Source organism: Callospermophilus lateralis, chromosome 4, assembly GCF_048772815.1.
Source record: "Callospermophilus lateralis isolate mCalLat2 chromosome 4, mCalLat2.hap1, whole genome shotgun sequence".
NCBI classification, from domain to species: Eukaryota; Metazoa; Chordata; class Mammalia; order Rodentia; family Sciuridae; genus Callospermophilus; species Callospermophilus lateralis.
In genome coordinates, this window is record NC_135308.1 from 108,273,799 (window position 1) to 108,298,480 (window position 24,682).

At 32.3% G+C, this 24,682-nt stretch overlaps 1 protein-coding gene and 1 pseudogene across 1 annotated transcript; both read left to right on the forward strand.

The window, feature by feature from the left end:
- Positions 1–688: 688 nt before the first annotated feature.
- On the forward strand, positions 689–1,625 carry LOC143398468 (olfactory receptor 6C2-like; annotated as a pseudogene).
- A 16,586-nt stretch (positions 1,626–18,211) lies between these two features.
- On the forward strand, positions 18,212–19,174 carry LOC143396954 (olfactory receptor 6C6-like). The gene has a single exon (XM_076852961.1). It carries the CDS (start codon positions 18,218–18,220, stop codon positions 19,172–19,174), a length of 957 nt encoding a protein of 318 aa, XP_076709076.1. The 5' UTR covers positions 18,212–18,217.
- Positions 19,175–24,682: the final 5,508 nt, after the last annotated feature.

The window sequence follows — 24,682 nt, forward strand, 5'->3', positions numbered from 1 at the left end:
TTAAATAAAAATTAAATTCTAGGTTTCGAGAGAAAAGGGGGAACATTCAATAACTAATCACAAATGAATGCATAAGAAAATACTTGTTTTGTAAATACCTTGGACATTTCCTTGCAGTATGTGTAAATTAGTTTTATATCAAACCATCCATATGTTCTAGAATTTCCACTATAAGGAATCCTGTTGTTGTCATTATCATTTGTTTGTTTTTTAGAAGAAATATATCTTATCCTTAAAACAATCCCCAGATAATAACAGTGAAAAGAATCCATGCTCTTTGTTACCTGGATATGCCCTGTATCCAGAGTTTGCTTGGACAAAGAACTATTAGCCTTCCATGAAATGACATCTTTGTGTACCCATCTGGAAATCCAGTCAATGTAATAAGTTGTTTGTGACAAATAAACCACATATGTAAATTCTGCAGAAACAAATGATAAAAGAAAAAGTTGAATGTTTTACCATAATGTGAATCCTTAAGGAAATCTCCACTGCTCATACACATATAATTCAGGAAGGCTATTGGAAAAGTAAAAACATTAATTATGATGTGAAAACAGAAAATAAACAGGCTGATTTGCTTGGCTTCTATATGCACAGTCTTTTGCTGTAGAATTTAAATGTCTGTTTCTTCATAAAATTTTTATTTTCTTTTACACAAAGATTAGATAATTGTCAAATTTCTGTGATGAGGAACCACACAGCAATAACCACTTTCATTCTGCTGGGACCCAAAACTGCAAGTTCTGCTTTTTATCTTCCTGTTGCTCACCTACATGTTGAGTGTAACAGGGAACCTGATTATTATCACCCTCACATTGGTGGATCCTCATCTTAAGACACCTATGTACTTCTTCCTCAGAAACTTTTCCTTCCTAGAAGTTTCATTTACTACTGTCTGTATCCCTAGATTCCTGTACAGTTTATCAACTGGAGACAATACTGTTACCTACAATGCTTGTGCAAGTCAGATATTTTTTGGTTTTCTCTTTGGAGCAACAGAATTTTTTCTCCTGGCAGCCATGTCCTGTGATTGCTATGTGGCCATCTATAAACCCCTTCATTATATGACCATCATGAACAACAGAGTGTGCACCTTATTAGTCCTCTCCTGCAGGGTAGCTGGCTTGATGATTATTGTCCAACCCCTTAGCTTAGGTCTCCAGCTTGAATTCTGTGATTCGAATGCCATTGATCATTTCAGCTGTGATGCAAGTCCCCTCCTAAAGATCTCCTGCTCAGACACATGGATACTAGAACAGATGGTTATCATTGTGGCTGTATTTGCCCTCATTATTACCCTAGTCTGTGTGGTTCTGTCCTACACGTACATCATCAGGACCATTCTGAGATTCCCCTCTGTTCAGCAAAGGAAAAAGGCCTTTTCCACCTGCTCCTCCCACATGATTGTGGTTTCCATCACATATGGCACCTGCATCTTCATCTACATCAAGCCTTCAGCAAAGGAAGAGGTGTCCATAAATAAAGGAGTTTCAGTTCTCACCACTTCTGTAGCACCCTTGCTGAACCCTTTCATTTACACCTTGAGGAACAAGCAAGTGAAACATGCTTTCAATGACTCCATAAAGAAGATTGTGTTTCTCTCAAAGAAGCAGAAGTTTTGATGAATCAAAGGAAAATAAAACATTCTGCAACTGTTTTACTGCTGCTTCTCACTTACTTCATGGTTTCCTTTCTACATTTCAGTCAGATTAGCCTTCTCAATAATATTTAATATTTCATACTGACCACACCTTTATTAAACTCTTTGTAACTTCAAATCAAATTCACACATCTTGTTTACCTTTATTGTGAAATTGAAATACATAATTTCCAAGGAATTCTGTTTTTCTCCACTTATAAGGTAGGGAAGTACAGAAAATAACATTTCTCTAGGGAAGGAAAATAATATTAAAAATTTGTATAAATTTTCTATGGGTTAAATTATATTGCAATAGTGCTAGTCACTTTCTTTCTGTAATAAAAGTTACAAAATGAACAATACAAATGCAACCATCAAAACAAAACAAAACAACCCAGCAGAGACATGCTGAAAATAATAAACCAAATAAGACATTCCAGGTTCATTAAACTAGTTGGGAAAAAAGATGTCTACAGTAGTTTATGATTAATCAGAATTGAAGAAGTAGACATATTGTTATAATTACTGACAAGATTTACTTGATATTTCCTTATATAAAAGAGCAATATCACTTAAAAGATAAATACTTAATTTAAAGCAATATAAACATAAAATAACCTATTATGGGTTACTAACGCACAATAGTTGCATAAAAGGTAATTGGGACACCAAACTTTAAGTTCCCACACATAGGAAAACTAGATAAATCAACACAAAAAATATATAAAATGGTGTGTGTGTGTGTGTGTGTGTGTGTGTGTGTGTTTTCCTGAGTGGAGGGTATACCAGGGATTGAATTCAGGGGCACTTGACCACTGAACCACCTCCCCAGCCCTATTTTGTATTTTATTTAGATACAGGGTCTCTCAAGTTGCTTAGCACCTCACTTTTGCTGATGCTGGTTTTGAACTCACTATTCTCCTGGCTCAGCCTCCCCAGCCACTGGGATTACAGGTGTACACCACCACAACTGGGTTAAAAGTTTTTTATAACGATATTAAGGATATAACATGAGAAAAATAGGAAAAAAACTAGGAGATACAAATGTTAATATAGATTAGAATTAAGATCTAGGGAACAATGAAGAAAATACTCAAAAATTAGAGAACTAATTTAACTAGTTTTGGAGCTATTAACAGTATACTCACCATTGAAAGAAAAAGGAAAAAAAATCCCAACAATATGTTACTGTCAAGAGGCACACCTCTGAGGCAAAGACATCCTCAGGCTAAAGTAAAAGGACAGAAAATTATATTCCATGGAAATGGAGACTGAAAGCAAGCAGAAGTAGCTCCTTTAATAGCCAACAAAGCAGATTTCAAGCTGAAATTAATGAGAAGAGACAAAAAGTTTCCCTTCACACTATAAAGGAAGAAGCCCAACAAGAATATATCATAACACTAAATATTTATGCCCCCAGAACTTTTCAAAATAGCATCTAATGAGCCTCTGGATTTCACTGATGTCTGTGGTGATACGTCCTTTTCATCTCTAATTGCTTCTCTTCTTTCATCTTTCATTTTATCGCATCTCTCTCTTTCTTTTACTTAGTTTGGCTAAAAGTCTATCAATCTTGTTTATCTTTATAAAAAAATCTTTATTACATTTTTCTTTGTACTTTATAATTTTCTATTAATTTTATCTTAGATCTTACTTATTCTTTTCTTCCATTAGTTTTAGAATTGGTTTGTTCTTGTCTTTCTCAGACCTTCTGATGCATCATTAGATTGTTTCTTTGGGATCTCTCTGCATTTGGAGTTTTTGTTGTTGTTTCTGTAGTTGTTCATGTAGGCACTTATAGCTGTAAACTTTCCTCTTAGAACAACCTTCAAAGTGTCCCAGAATTTCTGGTATGTTTTATGTCTATTCTCAGTTGATTCTAAGAATTTTTTAAAAGTTTATTTAAAGAAAGAACATTGGAGTGACAATCCACATGGCCCCTACCTAATGTTTTTGCCCCATAATTCTGTCATAATAATGCAACTTGCATCACCCAGTTGGATTTGACTGGCATAGCCTCGGGGTTTTAATCTGGACACAAGGTAGATACTATTGTTTAAGTGTGTTTCCCCAAAGCCCAAGTGTTGGAAACTTAATTCCTCAATTTAGCAGTGTTGAAAGGTTGGGTCTAGTGGGAGGGATTTGGGACAACTGGTCAGAGTCTTCATGAATACCTGAATACCTTTATCACGTTAATGGACTTCTTTTTTAAAAATTATTTATTTATTCTAATTTGTTATACATGACAGCAGAATGCATTGCAATTCATAGTACACAGGTAGAGCACAATTTTTCATTTCTCTGGTTGTACACAATGTAGCATCACACCATTCATGTCTTCATACATGTACCTAGGGTAATGATGTCCATCTCATTCCACCATCTTTCCTATCTCCATACCCCCTCTCTTTTGCCCTTTGTCCTAACTAAAGTTCCTCCTTTCCTTCCATGCTCCCCCTAACCCCATTATGGATCAACATCCATATATCATAGAAAACAAGGAATGGGCTTCTTATGGTGGGAACTTAATTCTCTTTCCTCCTTCCTGCATAGAACCATTTGCTTTTCTTCTATTTTGAATTTAATGAGTATGAGTTCCTCCCCTCAGGCAGCTATTTGATGTTGGAACTCCCTTACTCCAGAATCATGAGACAAAATAAACCTCTTTAAAAATTTTCCAGTCTTCAGATACTCTGTTACAGCATTAGAAAATGGACTGAGAGAGGTCCATTTAAGCATAAATATAAAAATATAATATCTTTTTCTTTATTCATATCCCATCTCTAAGAATCCTGATCTGTCTTGGTTTCCACACAACAATGTCTTCCTGTCCCACAACAATGTCTTCCTGTACCACCACATACAACTTCTTAATTCCAATTTCTTTTATTTCTCTTTGCCTCTACATTCATGTATCTTATTATTCACTTTACCTGGCTGATCTAACACTGACTTTTATCAGAGTGCTTCTACTGATTTTATATTGAGGTACAGGATAGGAATAATGGAATTGCCAACAGAGACTATTCCAAAGACACTGGCATAGTAAGAAGAAGAGTAAATGAAATTATTTCCTATGTATCATTTCTCTCTTTAGAAATTGAGTTTCAGCCATGAAAATAAATGAGAAATGAATAAAGATTATGAGTACATTGTAAAGCCCTAAACCTTGAGGAGGGCTAGGGGTGTGTGTGTGTATGTGTGTGTGTGTCTGTGTGTGTGTCTATGCAAAAATTCAAAATAAAATGATGTATTGAAAATAACAAGAATCACATCGTTTACACAAAGTGATGGAAATTTTATTCAATTAAACTTTAAATGAGGGGCTGGGGTTGTGGCTCAGTGTTAGAGTGCTCGCCTAGCACAGGCAAGGCCCTGGGTTTGATCCTCATCACCACATAAAAATAAATAAAGAAAATTATGCTTAAAAAAACCCCTTTAAATGTCTAGTGAAATTATGTCCCAAAACTTATGTATTATCAAGAAAGAAAAAGTACTTTTTAGTCTTTAACTTCCTATAATTTTCCTCTAATTTATTCATAAAACAGAACAAACAATTGCTACACTAATATAGATTATTCTCCAGTAGAATTGCAAACTAATTTATTAGTTCTCTGACTAGATAGCCTGACCAAAAAAAGAATGTTTTTTGCTGGCATAATCATTTTTAAGGCATAAATGAGGATTCTGTAGCTTTTTTTTTTTTTTTTTGGGTATATTGCTTTGTTAATGTTAGCTCAAACCTAGTTACCACTGTTATTTTTGGAAGAGATAAGGAGGATAGAAGGAGGAGGATTGTTTTTGCATTCAGACTTGGTGAAAGTAAGAGCACCATAATGCAAAACCACACAAGACTGACAGTGTTCATCCTGGCAGGTTGACTGATGACCCAGAATTAAAAGTTGTGCTATTTGTCTTCCTGCTTCTTACCTACTTGCTGAGTGTCACTGGCAATCTGACCATCATCACACTTACCCTGGTAGATACGGACCTGAAGACTCCCATGTACTTTTTCCTTCAGAATTTCTCTCTTAGAAATTTCCTATACTATTAAATTGCTGGCTATTATGGCAACTGGGGACATGACCATTTCCTATGCCGTTGTGCTACCCAAGTGTTTTTTGCCGTCCTACTTGGAGCATCAGAATTTTACTTGTTGGCAGCTATGTCCTATGACCACTATGTGGCCATCTGTAAGCCCCTTCATTACATGACCATCATGAACAGCAAAATCTGCATCCAGCTGGTCTTCAGTTGTTGGCTTGCTGGCTTGTCATCTTCCCACCACTCGTCTTAGGTCTAAATATTGACTTCTGTGCCTCCAACATTGTTGATCATTTCTACTGTGACACTACACCCCTCATGCAGATATCCTGCACAGACAAAATGGCTCCTGGAGATGATGGGATTCATCTCAGCTTTGGTGACGCTCTTGGTCTCTATGGTCATGATGATAGTATCCTATACCTATGTCGCTCTGATCATTCTAAGAATCCCTTCAACTAATCAGAGGAAAAAAGGCTTTTTCCACATGTTCTTCTCACATGATCCTGATATCCCTTTCCTATGGCAGCTGCATCTTCATGTATCTTAAACCTTCAATCAAACAAAGAATATCTTTTTCCAAGGGAATCGCTGTCCTCAATATATCAGTAGCTCCACTTTTGAACCCTTTCATCTATACCTTATGGAATCAACAAGTGAAAAAGCCTTTGTTAATCTGATACACAGGATTGTCTCTTTCTCAAAGAAATTAATGTTTTACTTTGTTATACAAAGGATATGAACAAGGAAGGCCCAGGTAGTATCAGCAGCTTCCAAGAGATAGTTTCCTCCTTTACTTTTTATTTCATTGTTCTGATATTTAATTTTATATCCTTTGAAAAATATTTTTTTCTAAAAACTTTGGTCTGAAATGCTAATTTTTCTTTTAATCTCCATTAAAGCTGACTTTTATTTTTGACTTTATTTCCTCCCTTCTCTTAGTTTTCTTTCTATGGACATATAAAAATGTTGAGCTTCCACTTTCAATATGTCTCTTTTTGTTCCTTAAGAATTGCAATTAGGTAAGACTAAAAAGTTTATCTCATTTAAAATTGCATTTGATGTATGTATGACCCATCAAACTAATTTAGAATTAATATTTATTTTTATGGTTTCAATTAACTGATGTATATTGTATTTAAGTAGATTAAAAGAAAATTATAGCAGAGCGTTTCATGGTTGCCTTTGAGCACTATTTATCTTTCACGTGTATATTTAAATGTTTTATATGTGCCTGTCTCTGAGTGTATATTCACACATATCTTTGTATATGTGCATATGCTCTAAAATAACAAATCACTTAATTTTTAGATGAAAGAAGTTACATTTACAAATGATTTTTATCATGGTTAAAAGAAAATGTGACAATATTACTGGTTCATTTTGAAAATCAATAATAAATATAATACTTATTTGATGGTCTCAAACTCCCCCAAATTCCTCTGATTAACTTGAGATAATCCTAAAGTAAATTCTAAATGATTTGTGAATCTTTGTGAAATAAGGGCAATGCTAATTCTATTTTGTTTTCAAATTTCATTTGTCTGACCTAGGTATATATTAGTACAGATATGCAGATTGATATAGTTATAGATATACTTCCTACCAGTGATACCAAGATAGTAAAAGATTCAATTTCTAGCTTACTGAATTGCTAGCTTAGGACTGAATCTATTAGGAGACTCTGAAATTTAAATTCTGTGCAATAAACAGAACTTCAAAAGAATTAAATATAATAATATTTTTAAAGATACACATCTAATTTCATGAACATTTTCCCATAAACATCTGTATTAGATCGGATTTCCTTTTTTCATTTCATTGTTTAAAAGTGAGAATCTTAGTTGGAAAAAATATATATTTGAAAATATCACCCAAAGGGATGGGATTAAATATAACCAGGGAGAAAAATAAACAAAGCATACAATTAGACAATTATACAAGTTTCTGTACAATTTGTAGAACAAATTGGATATTAGAAGATACTTAGGTTATAAACATGATTTCAGTAAAAAACATATTTAAACAATTGATTATAAATTATTTATAGTTTTTCTTTTCATCTATGTATATATATTTTTTTCTAAATTGTCCATTTACACCTGATGATCGTAGAGCATTATATAAGGTTTAGAAATATGAGAGAACACAAAATTATATGTGTGCACACCTGTATGTACATATATACACACACATATGTATAAATATCTTGTGACAGTGTAATCAAAGTCAAGCCTAAAGAACTCTCAATAGATTCATTAATTTTGATTCTGTTATGAATCATTGAGAACCAGTTTGCTTAAAACAATACCATTCAAGTTAAACTACCTGTCATTTATTCTAAAATATTTTATGTATTAGTTTTTCTGAGCCTTCTAAGTATCTAGTTCAAATATCACTTTTCTTAAGTATCTCTGTTTTCATTTCAATGCATAGTTATCAATCAGTTCTCTGTGTTACTTATTTCATAACTTTTTTTTAGTAACTCAGTGACCTACCCCACAAGTCATTCTAATTTGCCAGTTAATTTACCCATAAAATTAACTATTTAAATTAATTTCTTTCAACATAGATTGTAATAGTTATACAATTCCATTCTGACTATGCATACAGCCATGTTTTTTTTTACTCATCAAATTAATCTTCCTCAACTGAAATAAAGTATTTAAAGTGAAAGACCTTTATTTATTATTCAAAACAAAACTGTCAAATAGAGGTAGTTGGATTAGGCAGAGTGGGGTGAAGAAGGATAGGTGGAAGGATCATAGGAAGGATAGTAGAATGGATTGGATATCCTTACCCTGTATGCATTTATGACTACGCAGTTGATGTAGTTCTACATCATGAGAAGTTATACTGCATTTATGTATGATATGTTAAATGCATTCTAATGTCATGTAACTAACGAGAACAAATAAAAAATATGTATAAATGAGTGAAAAATGGAAAAATAGGTAAAATTTTGTAGCAAAGTTTAAATATATATGATGTAACAACTGAAAAAAGAAAACTGTCAGAATGTTTATTATTATATCAAAACAAATATCTCAAAAATGCGATCAGTTAAATAGTAATATAAAATCCCTTATCTTTTAAATAAATAATTTTATTTGTACATTTTAATGTAAATATTTCTTCAATAATTTTAGTAAGTGAATAAGTAATTTAAGGTGTTGGGGATGTGGCTCAAGCGGTAGCACGCTCGCCTGGTATGCGTGCAGCCAGGGTTTGATCCTCAGCACCACATACAAACAAAGATGTTGTGTCCGCCAAAAACTAAAAAATAAATATTAAAAAATTCTCTCTCTCTCTTTAAAAAAAATAAGTAATTTAATATTATTAATCTATGATTAGATTTCTTAAAAGCTCTATGTCATTTACACATGAAATAAATTCTCAGAATTTTGAAGTTTTCTTTTGAATAATACAAAATATAATTTTCTAATTTTTAATTTGTTATCTTTATTGCTCTCTATCTCCAAACATGTTATAATCACCATATTCAGACAAATTATATTCATTTTCTAAAGCTGGTCATAACTTGAAATTTTTAGTAACAGATTCTCTGTTTGCTAACTTACTTATTAAGCTAATTTTACATTCCATTGACAATATTTTAAAATTAAAGCTGAGTTGGGATTTTTATTGTGATCAAAATACTTGAGATATTCTGGCTTTTGTATCACAGTGATCTCTCATGAATTTGTAAGTATTCCCTGTACTTGTATTTTTTTCAAAGAGTTGAAGAATTGGTATTAATACTTCCTTGAACGTTAGTGGAATTCATCTTTAAAACTATTTTATCTTGGGCTTTACTTTTTGGAGGGAAGTTTGGTTATGACTTCAATTTCTTTATTTTTACTTAGTGTTTTCAGGCTATTCTTGATTGAGTCTTGGTAGGTATATATTTCTAGGAATCTGTTCATTAGCTCTGGTTTATGCAATTTTGGGGACATAAAATTTTTCATAATAGTCCATTATGATTCTTTTATTTTTGAGGCATCTATAGTAATGTTTCTCTTTTTCATTTTTGATTTTACTAATTTTACTTTTCTCTCGTTTTATTTTTAATTAGAGTGGCCTGGGATTTATTGATTTTGTACTTTGAAGAAAATAACTCTTGTTTAGAAAAAGTAAAACATTATGCACAATTCCTGAAGTTAGAAAGAAACAAACAAATCCTTTTTTGTGATTCAATAGAATAATTAATTACAAAATGAAAAAAAGTTCTCAATTATTTTACTAAAAGTTCAATAAAAATACCAACAAGGTTTTTCTTATGATTGTAGGTAAAATTAATTATATATGAAAAACAATAGTAAAGTAACTATTGCCTAAAAAATTTGTTAAGAAAGAAAATCTACAAAGAACAACAATTATCAGGAATTGAATATTTAATAAATTATCAAGTTGTAGGTGTATTAATAAATAGGTAAATTGGAATAGAATGAAAAGATTGATATATACTATATTATATATGAAATTTTGCATATAATAAAGATAGAAGATTACAGGAAATGTATGAACTTTTAAATACATATTATAGGGCAAATTGATAAATAATTTGGATATAAAGGTCACTCATTTCTTAAAATATAAATAAAAACTGAGTTCAAATAGCTTAGGGATCTAAATGTAAAAAATGAAACTAAACATAATTAAAAGAAAATGTGGGTAAATTTCTTTTTGAATTTTTAACTGATGCATAGAACACAAAATTATATTCATGGAATATGATTTAAGTTTTTATGTGTACCTTATAAATTATTTAAATAAGGGTAAACACATATATCTCCCCAAATATTTTTTATTTCTTCATGGTGAAAACATATACTTTGCTTTCTCTTAGCTTTTGAAATATATAGTGTCTTTATATTCACCCTACTGTGCAATAGCAAAGAACTTCATACTCCTATCTAAATGTGTCTTAATTCCCAGTAATATACCAGTTCTCATCCCTCCTTCTTCCTTGTTCTGCCCAGTTCTGTTAACTATCATTATATTCTTATATTTTTTGAAGTAAAGATTTTCAGATCATTGTAGTACTTGTCTTTCTGTGCCTAGCTTTTTACGTTTAACATAATGATCTCCAATTCCACTCATGCTTTTTCAAATGGCAAGATTTCATTTTTCCTCCAGGTGTTGGTTCTAGTGCATGACTGTACCATGTTATCATTTATTAGTTGATGAACATTTAGGTTGTTTCATTTCTTGTATAATTTGAATAGTCTACGATAAACATAGGAGTACAGCTGTTTCTTTGACATACTGATTTCATTTCCTCTGAATATGTGCCTAGTACTGGGATTGTTGGAACATATGGTAGTTATATTTCTAATTTTTGAGGGAGTTTTATGCAGTTTTCCATGATTGTCCTAGTTCACATTCCCACCAATATGTGCAAGGGTTCTATTTTTTCCACATCTTCACTAGCACTTGGTATCTTTTGCCTTTTTGATAATAGTCACTCTTATTTGAATGACATAATGTTGTGGTTTTGATTTGCAATTCTCTAATAACTAGTCATCCTGAGGATTTTCTCATGTTTGTGTTGGTCATTTTTTTTTTATAAATATTTGTTTAGGTTTATTGCCCATGTTTAAATAAGATTATTGTTTTTTGTTTGCCTGTTTTTGTATTTATTTTCTTCTTTCACTCTCTTTTTTGCTATCAAATTCTTTGAGTTCCTTATATAATCTGGGTATTAATCCCTTGTCACATGTAAACTTTACAAAATCTCCCATTAATGAAAAACCAAAGACAAGAGGGTTTCTCTTCTGAGTTCCACCAAACATTTAATGATAAACTAATACTAATTTTTCTAAATTATTCCAAAAAAATAAAGAAAAAGAAATTCTCACCAATTTATTCTAATATCAAATCTAGGCAAGGACACACACACACACACACACACACACACACACACACACACACCACAAAGAGAAAGCTATATTCTAATGTCATCAGTAAATATAGATTCAAAATTCTTGACAAAATACTAAAATCTGAATACAATGGTACACTAAAAATTTATTCTGCATAATCAAATGTTATTCATCATAAAAATGAAAGAATCATTCAACATGTAAATTGATAAATGAGATACACTATGTCATCAGAATGAAGGACAAAAAATGATAATTTTAATACATACATAAGAGGCATTTGATACAATTTATTATCCCTTTGTGATGGAAACTCTGAACAAATTAGATTTTGAAGGAAAGTATCCCAATATAATAAAGACTACATCATACTGAATGGGGAAAAGATGAAAGATTTCTAAGATCTGGAACAAAATGATGATGCCTATTTGACTAATTTTATTCAACCTACTACTGGAAGTCCTAGTCAGAACATTCTGGCAAGAAAAGAAATAAAAAGCATCCAAATTAAAAATGAGGAAGTAAAATTTGTCCATGTTTACAGATGACATGATCTTCCTAAAGATTTCACCAGGCAACAATTTGAAGTAATAAATGAATTCAGCAAAATTATGGGATACAAAATCAATATATAATATCAGTTGCATTTCTATAAGTTACTGGTGAATTATCTAAAAATCAAGAAAGACATCCTTTTATAATAGTTAGAAAAATATAAAGTGTGTAGGAATAATCTCACAATGAAAAAAAAGGATTAAAGAAGGAAATCAAAGATGAAAGTCACAAAACATAAGAAGACATTCCATGTTTTTCTATTAGAAGTATCAAAAGTTAAGGTGTCTAAATTACACAAAGTGGTCTACACACTCAATGCAAGCTCTATCAAAATACCAGTGGCATGCTTCACAGAACCAGGAAAAAAATCCTAAAACTCATATAAAACCACAGAAGACCCTAAATGTAAGGGTTCTGTGTTGAGGTCTCTGATACCTTCATGACTGGGGCATGCTTGGTGGCTAGGAAGCTTCTGTACAAAGAACAGAATGCCTGGCTGCTATGAAAACTTCTGTGCAAAGACATGGAATGCCTAGCTGCTGCAACAATGCCTGCATGCTCTATGCTAGATTTTATCAGCCTTGACCTTGATCTCAGGCACACAGCTCTGAAACTCTCTTGTTAGACAACAACAATATTTCACCAAGCTCCACTATGCCTGAACATGCCCACATAACAGTAACTTTAAACTATAGACTTTCTTGAGAGCTAAACAAAGCTCCTAACATTGTACATTGCAACTATAGTAGGTAACTGAGGAATAAACTGCATAATGTTGCTAACTCTATAACCTTCCTAATGAAACAATGAACAATAGTGTACTACCAATGCCAGTGACCTAATGTAACCTATTAATATAAATAAAGCTGGTTGCTTGGCCATTCTGCCATTCTGTCTTTTTTCTGCTTCTGAATCTTGCATATGTGTTTCTTTTTTTATTTTCTTTACAACACCTAAATAACCAAAACACTCTAGAGTAAAAAGAATATAGCAGGAGGCATTACACTTCCTGCCTTCAAATTATACTGAAAAATTATAGTAATCAAAAGGGCATGGTATTGGGATAAAAACAGATACATGGACTAGTGGAGCAGAATAGAAAGCCTAGAAGCAACTCACACACCTATAGCCACTGACTCAAGACAAAGATGCTAACAAAAAGCATTGGAGAAAAGATAGTCTTTTCAATAAACAGTGCTGGTGAATTTCAACATACAAATGCTAAGTAATGAAACTAGATCCTATCTCTCACCAGTTCCAAAAACTAACTCAACGAGAAGGAAATAGTTAAATGTGAAACCTGAAATTATGAAGCTACCAGAAGAAAATAGAGAGAGCATTTTTAAGTCCTTGGAATGGGCAAAGATTTTTGGATAAGACCCCAAAACCACAGACATCAAAGCAAAACAAAACAAAACAACAATAACAACAACAAAAATGAATGGAATTATATTAAACAAAAAGCTATACAAGAAAGAAAACAGTCAATATGATGGATTATTTTACATATTTGATGTAAGAAAAAGATTTCTAGCTGTTATAATCAAATATAAGTACAATAAAAATGATTGACACATTTGAAGACACAAAAAATAAAGATCTTTTCCCCCTACATCTACTTAGACACAAACTCATAAAAAAAATCAAGTCATGGTCAAATAGGAGGAAATATCTATCACACAGCAAAGATGAAAAGATGATATTAATGATTTATAAACAACTCTTAAAAGGTATGAGAAAATAAAAACTTGATAGAGAAAATTAGCTAAAGACATATATAGACAATTCATAATTATATAGGAAATGGCAGCTTGATTTGTGAAATGGTATTCAATCTAACATATAATTAGAGAAATGCAAAGTAAAATGATGCTCAACTACCATGTCTAAGACATAGGATAGCTGACATTTTGTAACTATATAAATTTACTCTGTTGTTAAGGTTAATGACAAACAAGAACCCTAATAATACAATATTAATGGGAATTAAAATACTGTGTGTAGAAAATGATTTAACATTGCTAACTGAAAGTGAATGGGGTTTGCTTTTGATTCAGAAATCCCAATTTTAATAATTTATATTAGATTATGTAATTTAAATTTTATTAAAGAAACTTATGAAAATATATATGCACAATTTTATTCATTTGTGCTCTCTACTTGTCAAAATTGTAAACAATCTATTAGCCAAATATGAGAGGAATTAAATCAACTGTGACACATCCTTACAAAGAAGGACTGTGCATCCATTAATAAATTTGAAATATCTCCATGTGTTGATGTGTGTGTTTGAAAGGATATTCTTGTTTAGTGAATAAACCAAAAGGAAACAGGGTATAAGTCATATAACTTATTTAGCCTGAGCTTAATTAGTCTATAAGAGGCTATATTTTTATATCTTATATTCTCACTTCTCATATCAGCCTAAAAATATTATTATTTCTGTCTACTTCTAAACGCCTAACTATGTATCTGGGACTGGATGTGTGGTAGGCAATCAACTAGTATAGCAACATATACAGAATTCATTGAAAGCATAGTTAGAACATATAAAAGTGTGTGTGTGTGTGTGTGTGTGTGTGTGTGTGTGTGTGTTTGTAGAAAACAATTTGGCCATCCCTTAGGAAATGATATTCTGGGATGTCAGTTATCCTGAGAATTCTTTGTTCTTATTAGATATTTTCCTGTAAAACAGAAGACATAAATCCTTCACAGTATCAAGTGATAATTAATTTTCATATTGTATAGCACATCACATTTAGCAAGTGATATAATACTTCAGATAAGTGGGTTATAGTAAAATTTAGAAAGAAGTTAGTTTGATAAATTTTCTAAGAACATATAATAAATTAGTCAAAATTAATATTTCTTAAAATAACATTCAAATCAGTCATGTTTATGCAGAATTAAGTGCTTAGGGAGAAAAATGAATCCTCAGTGCTTTCTGCTCACCAGGATGATGAGTTAAATATGGAAATGCAGAAGGTTGGCCCAAAGAAGCAGATACAAATCTGTGTTAAACTATTAAAGGTTAGTGTTTTAACTATTATCTGTACTTCAGCTTGTAGATATAGGTGAAAGGTAATTGATAAGATAATAAAATGATTTAAAAATGACTAGCATTTTAAGTTTCAATTTTTATGTTATATTTACTATTTCAACAAAAGTGCATATAATTGTACTTACTTGCCCATGTTCATATGATGTTATATTATTTTCCCTCAAAAGATGCATTGTACAGGTACCTGGTATGTGTGATTGTTGAATAAGGAAAAATCCACCATTTGATATGAGAAAATTGTAGTTTACTATATAATTAAACATTTATATTAGTGTTGCCTTTGGGATGGTTTGTGTATATGAGATAAATTTATAATATACAATTTACATTCATTCTAATGTGGTAAAGAACTCTGGACATGGGACACTACTCTTTCCACTGGTTTATACTTTTATTAAAGATGATTAAACAGGGGAACTCTAAATACTATTTTCAACCAAGCTATGTTGAAGCCATTGATTTTCTTTGGCTTACCCTGCTTCATCTGTCTAGCACATCTTGTCTCATCTTTTTATCTCCTCCTAAGGCCCATCTAAAGATCCAAATACTCAAATATCTACTTCTTTAAATTCCTGTACAGAACACTGGTAAGACCTTTATTTTTTGGTTCACCTTTGGTTCTTTTATGTTTATTTTTATATGTATTCTGCTGTCTTAAAGATAAATTATGCATTTTAGGTTGAAAGTAATTCTGTTAATATCCTCAATGCAAAACACAAGATTTTACATAGCGACCATTTAAAATAGGTTTAAATATTTTGTGATGATCATAAAACACCTAAGAAAGAATTTTTACATAGGGGTATCACTAATTCTTTTTAGAAGTATTGTACTATAATTCAGCTTCTAGTTAAAACTTTAAAACAAAAAGCTTGCATCAAATCTTTTAGAAACCTGTGCAATTATAAAGCTAGGACTTCTGAAAATAACCTCTGACCCTTTGCTCTAAATTTAAACCTGAGCACATTTCTGTAATATTTAATCTCATTTGTCCCACATAGCACATGCAGAGCATTAAGAAAGTAATTGTTTTATATATAGTTCTCAGTGGGCACCAGATTATAGCCATAGACTTAGTAGCTTGTTTGCCTGACATATGAATATCATTATGTTGGGAAGGCTCTACATGCTATCCAAAATTTGTCTGAACTACAGTCCAACCACCCAGTGTAAGTTTAAAACTTATCACTAACTTTTCTTCTCCTTCTAAATTATGCTGACTTAAAGTATACTCATGATTGTAGTCTACACTTTGTGGAATCAACAAAGTAGTATGTTATTATAAAGAAGCATATTCTGTTTTAAATTTTCTTCCCTTATTACATATATATCTTCCTGTATTTTAATCATTCAATTTTTTCTTAAGCTAATCCCCTAACTTTTAGAACTATAATTTTTTCTTTAGGTTACTATGACCCTTTCTTTCTCCTCACATTATACTTCCCTTCTCATAGCACATCCCAAACACATTTTTATATTTCTGTGCTTCTGAAAATCATTACTGTACATTTCACATTATTGGATCTTATCAAGCTTCAAACTATAACTAGAAGAAAAACATTTTTTGTTATATATAACAGCATTACCAAATTGTTCATAATGAAAGTGTTTTAGGAAGTGTGTGGCATCTGGAATAGATGTTATCGGAGATGAGGAGATAGAAATTGTCACAAGAAAAGCAAATAGATTGTACCTTGGTTGTTTGGAAATAGTTGAGGACCAGTGGTATAATTAGCCATAAAAGTCATTTAATAATCAGGCATAATAAACTTTCATACATCAGAGATGGCCACACTCTGGTTACTTGTCTAGACTAGATTTGTTTCTCTGTGTATGTTAAATGGCAAATATAGATTGTTGTGTATATGGTTCTACTTTACAAACTAATCAAGAACTGATATGCCATCTCAACTCTTGTGTATTAATCAAAAAGGTGCATTCTCCAAGATTTATGGGTCTTCTAACTATTCATATAAATAACCAACACTCTTTACATTTATAGAATCATAATATTGCTAAAATATATAAAATTTTAATTTTCTGTCAAAGTATTCTGGAAATTCAAATTATTTTTCTTACCAGCAAATTACCTGTGCATTATGAATGAGCATTGCATTACTCTACCTGAAACATAATTTTGGTAATTGTAACTTAAGCACTAACTATTGCTGTTATTTGATAGAGCTTCTTCCCTAACCCCCACCATTCAGACTTAATAAAAGTAAGAAAGTGGTAATGGGAAACCATACAGTAGTGGCTGTGTTTATCATAGTGGGTTCAAATGATGACCCACATTTGAAAGTTGCGTTATTTGTTTTCCTGCTTCTCAGTTATATGCTAAGCATTATTTTGATCTGATCATTTCCACACTCACCCTGCTGGATACTCACTAGATCCTCATATATATTTCTCTCCCTTAGAAATCCTATACTGGTATATGTATCTTCAAATTTTAGTTATTATGGCTACAGGAAAAAACCACTATTTCCTATCACAATTGTATCACTTGAATGAAAATTTGTTTGAAATATTAGCTAAATTCAGAAATTTAAAAAATTTAAAAATATCAATCCAGGCATGGTGGTGCATGGTTGTATTTCTAGGGGCTTCGAGGCTGAGACAAGAGGATCTGGAGTTCAAAACCAGCTTCAGTAACTTAGTGAGACCCTAAGCAACTCAATGAGACCCTGTTTCTAAATAAAATACAGAAAGGGGTTGGGAACATGGCTCAGTGCCCCTGAATTCAATACTTGGTTCAAAAGAATAATCAAATATTTGCATAGCTTATCATAATAGCCTATTGTAGTAAAGCCTTTGAAAGACTGGTCATAGAAGGATCTCTCAGTGTTCTTACAAAGATGATGATTGAAGTGAAGGATATGTTCATTGTGATGAACTCTCAGATGATTTGATAAATATTTGTGAATTGGTAAGTTTTTGAAAATGAAACTTTATATAGATGAAAAGGAAGAAATAACTTCTTGTAATATTAATTTTTATTTTATGTCAATTAGATAGAACAAAAGAAAAATGAAGAATCAATCAGTGGAGATAGAGTTCATTTTGCTTGGACTCACAGATGACCCTCTGCTACAAATTGTGATTTTCCTCTTTCTATTTTTCAATTATATCTTGAGCCTGATGGGGAACTTAATCATCATCCTCCTCACCCTGCTGGATCCCCGCCTCAAGACTCCAATGTATTTCTTCCTCCGAAATTTTTCCTTCATGGAAATTTTGTTCACAACAGTCTGCATTCCACGGTTCTTGATAAGCATTCTCAGTGGAGACAAAACAATTTCCTACAATGGTTGTACAACTCAGTTATTCTTTTTTTTCCTAGTAGGGGCTACAGAGTTTTACCTCCTGGCTGCTATGTCCTATGACCGCTATGTCGCCATCTGCAAACCTCTGCATTACCCAGTCATTATGAACAGCAGAGTGTGCTACCTACTGGTGCTCAGCTCCTGGGCAGCTGGATTCTTAATCATCTTTCCCCCTTTGCTTTTGCTACTCAAACTGGATTTCTGTGCTTCCAAAGTGATTGATCACTTCCTGTGTGAATCTTCTGTCCTTCAGATCTCTTGCACTGATACACATTTCATAGAATTGATGGCTTTTGTCTTAGCTGTGATGACACTTGACATCACATTGTTATTAGTGATCCTCTCCTATACATTCATCATCATAACTATTCTCAAATTCCCTTCTGGTCAACAACGAAGGAAGGCCTTTTCCACCTGCTCCTCACACATGGTAGTTGTCTCTATCACTTATGGAAGTTGTATCTTTATGTATATGAAGCCATCAGCAAAAGAAAGGGTGGCTTTAATTAAAGATGTAGCTGTGCTCAATACCTCTGTTGCCCCTTTGCTCAACCCTTTCATTTACACTCTGAGGAACCAGCAGGTGAAAGAATCTCTTAAGCATATGCTCCAAAGGTTTTGTTCTTTTAAAAAGGACAAGTCAGTGGTTAGACATAAATAATATGTTGTTGAAACTTGAATAAGAAAATTCAATATGATTATTTATTACATTAGTTTGTATGTATAATATTTCACCCCTTGAATATTTATATCTTATTAGGTTTCATATGTCTATCTACACTTCTCTGTTCTTTCTGAGTAGATTTTCCTAATTTCTATGAATAGATTGTCTTCTTCAATCCAGAATATTAAATTCTATCTTGACCTAGAAATGTGTATTCTCTTAAAGGGTAGTTTTATACATTGAAAACTTTTGCAAGTGAACCTTGCTAGACATACTTAGTTCAATATTTTGATAAATGTGTTAATTGCTAAGCATTGCATCTGCTCTTAAGTACTTTGCATTGCTAAAGTTGTCAGAGACACAAAACATGATCATTTATTATGTAATGTAATTGCTGTTGTGATAGAAAAGTAGTAGAAAATCTAAGAAATTTTAAAGTTCAAGGTAAACTTCTAAGAATCAGTATTTATGTTGAATATTGAAAGATGGATAAGGAAAATAAAAATGTAAGGATGTTGTGATGAGAGCTATAACATATGAAAGGAATGGATATTCTACTGAAAACTTTTCTCCTGTGGAATTGTAATAATTAAGAATAAGTTAAACATAAACATGAATAGTTGTCCTTTGAGATAAAAAAATTAAACTCCAGGCTTTGGTTCTAACTTTACAGTTTCTGAACACTACAGGTGATACTATTTGATGAAAGAAATTCAACCTACAATTCTTTTATATCTTGGTTTGGAAAAAATATTTATATATTTAAAGCATGTGTATAAAATCACCTCCATCAGCCACTGAAAGAAACGATACACTGATGATTTTTAGTCACTGTAGATTAGGACCTGTTCTGAAATTTCATATAAATGAAACTATGGTTTGAATTTCATGTCTGACTTCTTTTGCTCAATATAACAAAGTTCACCCATGCTATTGGAAGCATTCATATCTTCTTCTTTATGCTGATGTGATTTAGCAACATGTCTCTTGTTCTTTTGAAATTGCCAGTTTTTCCTCACTTGATCCAATAGTTTGGAGTTTCATTGTCTGAGGAATCTCTCCACAAAAGTAAATCATTTCCTTGATTAGTATGAAAAGTGAGTAAATTGAAATGCCAATCCCTGAAAATTTCTATCCTTACATATGTCCTTTTGAAATAAAATCTGTCAAAGTGGAATTAATAAGAATAGACTTCTTATTTTTGGATGATTCCACTCTCCAATTCCTATCATTCAGGCAGAGAAGCTTAAGAAATTGTCTCTCGAGGAAAAGAAGAAGTAGCTGTAAAGGAACACATTCCATGTTTTGTTGCTCTCTCCATGGGCCCACTTCACCTGAAAATAAACTTGATAACTTGTTTTTATAATTCAACATACTCCAAGACTCAACTTGGAGCCAAAAGCCAAAGTATGAGTATTGATGACAGGATGTTGAGCAAACTAATGCTTAAGATTTCAGGATGGAGGTCTGCAAAGAAGGTGAGGCAGGTGTGAATGGGAAATGGGAATGCATTTCATAATTTCTGAGGCAGTGTTTAGGGAAAGCCTTAGCAGTACAGTAGGTAATTCCCAAACACTTAGTGAGAAGATCCTCTGGATGTCACATTGGCTCAGCTGCCTGACTACAAACACCTCTGGGGAACAATAAACTTTGCTTTTTTTTTTCCCACTTGCAAGTTTTTCACAAAGTCCTCTCCTGGTTTTAACTTACCATAGTGAGAAGGAAACACTGGGGAATGGCCTCCCAGTTGGTCCTCTGCTCTCAGAGAACAGCTAGAAAGGTCATGTGTGATGTTGACTCAGCAATATATAGCTCAATGGAGATTCTATAAAACCAAAGCCATGGTATTAGAGAGGGCAAATCATTGCTTTTATTGCTGACTCTGCTCAAAGAATGATGTCCCTGTTGTGGACAGGCTGGAAGGAATGAGATGCATTTTTCATCTTCTTGTTCAATTTAAACCAATTATATAGGACTGTTTGAAGTTTCTGACCATAATGAATGCTTACATCCATGAAATCTACTCATGCTATATCAGATGCCTTTGATGTTGGTGAGTGTAATTTTAGAGGACTTAGTAGATGATTTCTGATGCAGGGAAGAATCAGAAAAAAGATCAACAATCATAAGGATATATATTACTATTAAAGCAATTTAATTTTTCCAAGCTAAAATAGGTCTAGATTTTAAGATCTATACGTGTTCCTTGTAGAACAATATCTCAACTCCAAGCTCTTCTGGGACAAATTCTTCTCAGTCATCAAATCACAAATCCTGGGAACCAAACTATGTTCATTCTTTTATTCATAACCTCACCAAATAGCTATCTAAGAACTTATATCATTCTAGACAAAATAGGCATGCTCCTGGAAATTGAATGTTGATAGTTTCATTGACAGTAGATTGAGATATATAAAATAAAATGTCATAGTACAAGATATATATTTGGATGCTAAAACACATGATATCTCTATCATTATCTCTATTCTAAGTAGTTAGAGAGTTAGGAGTGTTTTTTGTTTTTTAAACAAATTTTCTTCTGCTTATTCCTTAACTACAGAAGTTGCACTCCTCTAACCATAAGGAATTTACATTTCAGTTAAAGATGCTCCCTAGTCCAGTAAGGCATAGTCAGTGATGGATAGGATAAATAGGGATAGCAGGAATAATGGGAGGTCACAAGGACATAGTCACAGAGGGAGATAAAATCAGCTTTCTCAAGCAGACAGTATGTTCAGTCAGCTCTTCCTAGAGAACAAAATATCTTAGCCCTGATAACAAGGTAGGATTACCAACCACGAGGGCAGAACAAGGACTGTCTCCTTTTCCAGATGGAATTCAGGCCTTGAAACATAAACCAATTAGTAAATATGCCCATGCAATCTGAGCACTTAAAAAGGGACCTATCAACATACCACCATGGTTGTTCTTTGTTCAGTCTGACAAAACCAGTAATTAAATGTGTATGTGGACAGGACTTCCAGGGAACATGGGGCTATTCTGTCTACAGATGGTCCATTCAGTGTCTACACAGCATATACGTTTGCTTTCAATAAACCTTGGACGTATGCAGCCATGTGAGAGAGAAAGTTCAGGCCATCACTAATCTTGACTGGTCAGGACACAGGAAACAAGCGACTCACTTCCTTCTGTGATATTCTTGGCCTTCCCATGACATTAGGACCATGTTGTCTTTGCACTCAGGCAAATGCTTCTCGTCTGTGCTCTATGGTTCATAAACTCTAGACAGACATCTGTAATATTCTCTGTAGTTACACTAATTTCAATAATTTATACTTATAAATGAATGAAATGGGTCAACTCAGTGTTATTTTGTAATGCTCTTCATAATAATCTTGTTTTCTATGAAATCAAAGTAACCAAAGATGAACCTTTCAGAAGAAATTGAAAATAAAACCCCAGGAGTCAGTGGATGGTACTCAAAATTTAACAGTCTGAGAAGATTCTCAGAATTATTCAATAATGGTAATGTCAATCAGATTTTACTAATAAATAAAACTTTATAAATATGAATACTAAATAGGAACTTCCTGTTCCTCCAGAGTTGTTTAAGAATCCAAAATACAGGGCATAACTTTTCAGATTCTAAAGGTTGTCATCAAAGAGGTCGAAGTATTGACCTTATAAACAAATAAAGAATGTCGGTTGAAACAATTATGTGGTTTTATTACCTTCCTGAAGTCAAGTTAAAAGCCAAGTTAATGAATAAAGTATCTGTACAAAAAAATCTGTATGTTTTCTGGCTGAAATCTGGCTGAAATATTGAATGTTCAGACCTACAGTCTGCTACCCGAGAAGAGTCTGTATGTTATACCCCCAGGGTAGATTTATTAAATACAGTTTTTTTAAATGTATTTTTTTAGTTGTAGGTAGACACAATACCCTTATTTTATTTTTTATGTGTTGCTGAGTCTCAAACCCAGTGCCTCACGTGTTCCAGGGCTGAGCCACAGCCCCACTTTTTTTTTTTTTTTTTTTTTTTTGGTACAAAAGGGACCATGACTGAGAAGATGACTTTGTTTTTTGAGAAAAAAAATCATTGTATCTGCTAATTGACACTGTCCTGATGTGAAACAATATTATATTTTTTTTGTTAATAGTACGATTTTAGAAAAGTGGATAGATTGTATCGGCAAAAGTCATACATTTATATGCAGTATTCTTTCAACATGATGGTTCAGTTTTTGTCAATACATTTTTTTAGAGAGAGAGAGAGAGAGAATTTTTGAATATTTATTTTTCAGTTTTTGGTGGACACAACATCTGTATTTTATTTTAATTTTTTTATGTGGTGCTGAGGACAGAACCCAGAGCCCCACACATGCCAGGAGAGTGCGTTATCGCTTAAGCCACATCCCCGGCCCTTTGTCAATACATTTTTAAAAGCTTTATCAAGTTATACTTTTATTTTTCCAGAGTAAATATTCATGACTATAATGGCTTGGTTATATGGTAGGTAAATGTTTGGTTATTTAAGAAAGTGACAAACTATTTTCTGAAATGGTGATATAATTTTATATTCCTTCAGCGTGTGTGAGGTTTTCAGTGATTCCACATTCTTGCCAACAGTTGTTTTGACAAATATGCTTATATATATATCTTTAATCATTCCGAAGTGTATATAGTTGTATGTCATTGTAATTATAATTTCAATTCTATAGAGATTAATGATGCTGATCATTCTCTTTATGCTTTCCTGCTATTGAATAATTCCTTTGATAAAATGAGTGCTTAAATATATGCCCATTTTATTTTTATTTTTTATCACTCTTATTATCATTTGGGATTCTTTGTGTATTGCAGATACAAGTTCTTTTCCAGATATGCAATTTTCATATATATTTTCTATGTTGTATCTTGTATTTCCATTCACAAATAATGTGTTTTGAAAAGCATAACATTGATTATTTATATTTATCAATTATTTTTTTCTTTATGCTTAATGTTTCAATTTAGCTCAAGATAACATCTACTGTCAGTTTTGTGTTTATCTAGAAATTTTATACCTTTATTTTTATAGCTATGACTTATTTGAGTTTTATATATGATATGAGTTACTGATCATGTGGATAGCCATTTTTTCAAATATTATTTGTTTAAAGATACTCATAGAAAAAATATTTATCATGTTGGAAATGTAAATAGTTCCAAGATTAAAAATGCTAATCTATACAAACACACATGATTGAGAGAAAATTACAAGACATGATTTATCAAATACCATCTTATACATGCCTCATTATCATAAATAGTGTTTCATAATGTGCTAAAAATTTAGCTTAAACTGAGCTTTATGCAATTGAACATAAATTAAAATTTAAGGAAGTCCTATGGTAAACAATTAGAGGATTTTTCTGCTATTGTCCATAATTCGTAAAATTAGAGAATGAACAGAGAGAGGTGATGATAACCTTTGTGTGTCAAAAACTCAGATCAGTTTTGTTATGCATTCATTTATCTTTGAAATGTGATCATGACAATGAA

What these genes read in the sequence shown, in the direction of transcription:
- LOC143396954 (XM_076852961.1), top strand. Translation starts at nt 18,218, where the DNA reads ATGAAGAATCAATCAGTGGAGATAGAGTTCATTTTGCTTGGACTCACA.